We start from the raw sequence: 5,619 nt of genomic DNA, 5'->3' as shown, positions 1-5,619 counted from the left end.
CTCCTTCACACACACACAGCAGACAGTCGGTTCAGTGTGAGCGAACGTGAGCCTTTAAATGCAGCATGAGCGTACAGTTGTGATTACACACACAGCTAACTGTCTGTGTGTAATCTGTGTAACGCTGCTGCAGGCGAAGGACTGAAGAGACCGTTTGTCTCGTTGGGACTTGAGATGGTTGGGACAGATGAGTGACGCTCCAGATTAATGACACCGTGACCTCAGACTAACAGCCAGGAGTCATTCTCGCTCTCTCGCTCTCTGTGCAGTTACATCGTATCACAGTGGCCTCATTTATTTCAACTTCTAACCCACAGAGACGTCACAGTCAAGTACTCCGATCATTGAGCTTTAGAGGGGAACCCCTGATTTTACACAAGTAAAACTTAAATATATCTCCACACACACAGTATCATTCCCTTTTGTCTACAAATAGCAATATTTCCATACTTCTCCCTTGCCAGTTATTACCATCATGCAGATGGTAATAAGGGCCACTGGCCCAGAATTATTATTTTTTTTTAAAACAAGAAACCTCTCTGCAATAACCACAACTTGACAGCTGCAGTTTAGTATGTTTAAACCTTACCAGACTTCTGTCACTGCTTTTGGACAAAGTTATCTTTACGAATCTGTATCTTTATCCTCTGTGTGTTACGAGTTTAAATGTGTTAAACATCCCCATCAGCAATTGTTTAGCTAGCTGTACTAACATGTTCTGAAATAAGCAGACAAAAGTTGGCTGGTGTATGCAGTTTAAGTGTAGGTTAACCCACTCAAGGCACTTTTACCCCCCCATTGCATGTAGCAGAGTTTGCCTTTACTGGTGTTTCAGATTCAATGTCTGTAGGAAGTAGCATGGAGGACAGTGACAATGTTGGTTAGGTTTGTTGCTTCTGTCAACTCTGTGCCAACTCCTTTAGAACGATGACCGTGCATTTCTTGGGTGCAGGTGGACAATTTGTGTCCAAGAAGTTGCCAACCGAGGTAATGCAAAATGCTCTGAAATGAGTTGACCATTTTACTTTCTTTCCCCCATGTCAAATTCTCACTCAAACTGATAATCTTGCTTACTAGCGAGCAGAATTTTGGCACCATTTGTCAAGACAGGCCACAACCTGCAGGATAACTCACTAAATGGAAATGTTTGAACACTTGTATAAATGTAGGCAGAACATTTGCAGTCAGTATAAAGCTAGTCGAAAAGTTTATATATAAAAAAAAAGAAAAAGGCTCGAGAGTCTAAATGTGCACAGGAATAAAACCTGGCATACCATCAAGATTTGACATAAGTGTATTGCCCAAAATCTCTGAAAATTCTAATTAAAAATTAAAAGTTTTATTAAAAAAAAAAACACAGCATGAAGTTTCTTCACATCTAAAATAAAGTGCAAGTGAAATGTCCTTTGATCTTTGGAAATGTAAGAGTAACGTCTCAGGGATTGTTGCGCAGAGCGTCCACCATGGTCGTGATGGTGGAGGACTTCAGCTGAGGAATGAGGCTGATCTTCATCAGCTTGCTGCTCGAGTACTTGTTCCTCACCGCCTGCAGAGGGACAAGTTATTTAAGTTTCATTTAACACCAAAATCACAAGTTGTTGTGCGCTTGTCATGCAACTCACCTGGAACTTGGTCTTCCCATTATTTACCATCACAACATTTTTGGCGATGTGCTGCATGATGGGCTCCAGGTGGGCTGCATCATAAGTGGAGTAGTGCTGCTGTGTAGGAGACTGACAAGGCCGATCAGTTAAAATAATGCAGCAAAAACAAAACTAAGCAATATTACGAGGTGAGATTTCATGTTTTATTGGCATGGCAGTGATGCCGCTAGGACCGTAAGCATCACCGAGTGTCAAGATTTTACATCACACCCTCGAGTGTAATTGAGAAGATACAATGGTTAAGTTAATAAACTTCATACTGTGGGGTATTTGCCCTCAATAGACAGTCTCAAAAACACGATCGCTTAATTCAATGCATAATCAGCCAAAGTCTGCACATCTTTGTGGGGGCTGCATTTTTTCCAAATAGGCTGCACTTTCCGAGGGTGTGGTACAAGGGGCCACCTGCTCAGATAAAACATTCACATGCTGATCGCGTGGCATCTGGAGCCATTTGGGGTTCAGGGTCTTGTCCAAGTACACTTTCACATAGGACTGCAGGGCCAGGGATTGAACCACCTGAACTGGCCGATAGAAATTGTCCAAGTTCTAAGTGTAGAGGACAACTCTGAGACTCACCCAGGGCAGCTCTTCAAGCAGCAGCTGGGAGAGACTGAGCGCTGCAGCGGCGATCTCCGACGGCCGATAGTGCACCATGCTGTAGTCGACGAGGGTCAGCTCCATCAGGTACTTGGCCAGCGTGTGTCTCTCTACATCAGACTGAGACACAAACATCCAGCCCACTGAGAACACCGATACCCGACATTAACAAATCCAAACCCATCTAAAATACTCTGAAAAATTAGAATTTTTTAAGCAGTTTCCTTCATTAAAGTGACCTTACCTTGATTAGAAAAATGCATGAATGTTTCCCCTTAAACAAAAGGATTTTCTCAGCAATAATTAGTCAAATAAAATCCCACTTTGTTGGTATTCAAACTGACCAATAAAATAGAGATTAAACATGATACTGTGCAGCTTACCAGCTTTTTTTTTTAGAAGCCATTACAGAAGAGAAATTAATGGTGCGATCTTTGGCTTTTAAATCGCGACTAGTAGCTCGAGTGGGACGTCACATCAGTGTCGAAAAACGAATAACCGCGGGTTGTTGAGTTCTTTTTGTCACACAATACTACGAGTCGGAGAAAAGATGGATTTTTTAAACATTTGTTTCTATTCACCCAGTTATTGACATACTACACAAATGTATCTCAGTTTGATACATGAAAATTACATTTTAACGTTAAGCTACTGCTCTGCTTTCTGCTCAAGACTCGGCTTAAAGCCATTGTTGTCATATAGTAACCGAGCGTCTAGTGAATTTCAGCTGCACAAGCTACAAATTAGGCGGTATTTAACTCCTAATAAGACTGTAGCAACATGCCTATAGGTAGCAGTATATAGTGCTAGGTGTACGACTTCCTTTGGTTAAAACGAAAAAAGTGCTTAAAAAAACAATAGTAGAAAACCACAATGTTTACTACGTGTGATGCACGACGTAGCCATCTTTGAAAGTGAGCTCTGAGTCCTCTGAGTTCTGACGACTTGTATATACACACGACCTCGGTGGTGTTCTTTTTGCAACTTCCGGTTCGTAACTCAGGAAAACGACTTGTAGATCGACTTTGGTGGACAAAAAGAACACACCATAAGGCTCAGTGCACTAAACCAAAAAGGGATGTAGTGGCCTACAGATGCCTGTATAAATAAATTTGCTGGTGATAAAGACTAAAATGTACCAGGTTTTATTTAATATGACCATGTGTAGATGTCAGAGTTGTGTGCACATGCCTGCAACTCAAGACATGGAAATTTAAAGCACATAGTTTGGTTTTAAATAGTGCAAGGGAAGAAACGTGAGGCTTAACTGCTCGTTACATGCCACCCATGGCAAACTGAACACCCAGTGACCTGATATTAAGAGATAATGTAGTTCTGTGGTTAAGTGTCAGATGAAGGAAAGTTCCCACTATAGGACTTTAGCCCTGATTTTCAGATTGGAAATCTGAAAATCACAAATCTGTGTTGGCTCGGCACACAAAGTGTGAGTCGTTCAAAAATGTGACGTTTGCAGACATAATCCAGATACAAAGTGGGCTAAATATCTGGAGTTGCTGGGGACTCTGCTAGGTGGCCAGTTGGCAGGAGCACCAATGACAGCAAGACAAGGGCTGAGGTGAAACCAGGCGAAGAGGTTGCCTGTAACTTGCTGTAGTAGACAGAAAATCTTATAGTGTCAGCAGTAGAGCGAACACACTACTTTGAAAGTCTTTTAGTGGGAACTTAGCTTCAGTTAAATCTATGCAAAAACTCACATTCGCCACCTTGGAGGCCCGTCTGAGGAAGTGTAAAGGGAGAGGACGTCCCAGCTCAAAGTTTAAGGTCCTCAGAACCAGCTGTTCCATCTCCAGAATCTGATCCTTTGTAAAGGCGTTGTCCGTGATGTATGCAAAGTCTCCGACCTCGGGGGCGTACATCTCCTCGTATTTACAGGCCACCAGCATGGCGGTCACGCCAACAAGCTGCAGCTTCCTGCGAGAGACCGGCTGGACCTGCAGCACAGCGGGGAAATGTTTATATACACACAGCTCCCAAAAACTGAGAGAAGAGACAGTCGAGTCAGTTCTTACCTGGAGAAAACGATCCAGGACAGCAACTGTGAGGTACAGAGTCTCCTGCAGCAGCTGGAACCTGGAGTGAACCTGGACCAGCCAGTCGATCAGAAGCGCTCTCATGCGTTCGGTGATTTCATAACCCTGCATGTAGTTGGCTCGTACGGCCTGCTGCACCTGTGGAGACAGACTGATGTAACACACACCAACGCAGGGAGAGAGCAGAGAGTCTGGCTGAGGGAGGGGGGGGGGGAATAACCTACCTCCAGGCCGTGTAGATAATTATAGATATCTTTGACATAGTCTGAGCAGAGCTGTGGCAGGTCCGAGTCCTGCTCGTCCACATCCTGCACTGTGAGCAGCGCCTCGGAGAAAGCTTGGCACAGTTCTTCCTCCTCCTTCATGGACACATCAGCCGCCATCTCCTCTGAAACTGGGGGGAGAGGATCTGCAGGTGCTGGGACCGGGACTACTGGAGGCTCCACGGGTTTGGCTTTTTGGGCACAAGATTGTTTGACTGATGCAGTTGATTTGGTTGGTCCAGTCCTCTGAGGAAACAAATCAAATTTTATTCAGAAGAGGGAATTTAAAATTTCAGGCTGCAAAGCTCATTAGATTTGAATAATTGAAACATTTAACTTAACATTTTGAAACTAAGTTGCCATGTTGTGAAGAACAGTTACTAGGGGGTATTGTCATCAAGCAATTAAGCAGATTTGCTTATTTTGATGCAATTTCATTCATCGCCTCAATTACCCCCACAGTTGAATGTACTTCAATAAGTTGCTTTGAAAGAATCCGCTAAATGAATCCAAAATGCTTTAATAATCCCAGGGGTAAATTATTTGTTACCACTCCAGGTATAAAAACAAAAACATTAGACTTTTAACAAATCATAAATATACAGTAAAATATAAAATGTACAGTGTTAATGTGCAAATAGTGCAATAAAAAAAGAAATGATTGTCTATATTATGTTGAGATTATTTTAGTGGAATAGAAAAAAAAAAAAAAAAAAGGAGGGATTGTCTGTTTGACAAAATGATTACAAAGAGGGGGTGTGTGACTCCCTGAGGGAGGCGTTGTAAAGTGTAATGGTGCATCTGGGTGAGAGGAGTCTTCTGCTGAAGGTGCTCCTCTGCTGGAGATGCAGGACGTTGCATGCGATGCATTTCGGTTCAAGTGTCAAACAACGTTACACACTGGGATTAATAAGCTGCTACAGCCTCTACAGGATTTTGGATTTGTGGACAAGGGTGTCCACATACTTTTGGCTATATAATGTAACAATAGTTAGTGTCCATGTGTGTGTTCCGGGTTATTTTCAGATTCACAGCGTTTAT

At 42.7% G+C, this 5,619-nt stretch overlaps 1 protein-coding gene across 2 annotated transcripts in view; it reads right to left on the bottom strand.

Moving 5' to 3' along the window:
• Positions 1-1,317: 1,317 nt before the first annotated feature.
• Positions 1,318-5,619, bottom strand: part of LOC120556558 (G2/mitotic-specific cyclin-B2-like) — a 4,861-nt gene continuing 559 nt past the window's right edge. For both annotated transcript variants that reach the window (XM_039796208.1, XM_039796207.1), the window contains exons 3-8: positions 4,540-4,824; positions 4,295-4,453; positions 3,980-4,216; positions 2,244-2,384; positions 1,623-1,733; positions 1,318-1,546 (exon numbers count right to left, since the gene is read on the bottom strand). In XM_039796208.1, coding sequence (XP_039652142.1) covers positions 1,436-1,546; positions 1,623-1,733; positions 2,244-2,384; positions 3,980-4,216; positions 4,295-4,453; positions 4,540-4,824 — 1,044 coding nt within the window. In that variant the 3' untranslated portion in view covers positions 1,318-1,435. The remainder of the gene's footprint in view (positions 1,547-1,622; positions 1,734-2,243; positions 2,385-3,979; positions 4,217-4,294; positions 4,454-4,539; positions 4,825-5,619) is intronic.

Source organism: Perca fluviatilis, chromosome 3 (genome assembly GCF_010015445.1).
Source record: "Perca fluviatilis chromosome 3, GENO_Pfluv_1.0, whole genome shotgun sequence".
NCBI classification, from domain to species: domain Eukaryota; kingdom Metazoa; phylum Chordata; class Actinopteri; order Perciformes; family Percidae; genus Perca; species Perca fluviatilis.
The sequence above is the reverse complement of the archived record's forward strand: the minus strand, read 5'-3'. Positions and strand labels throughout refer to the sequence as shown.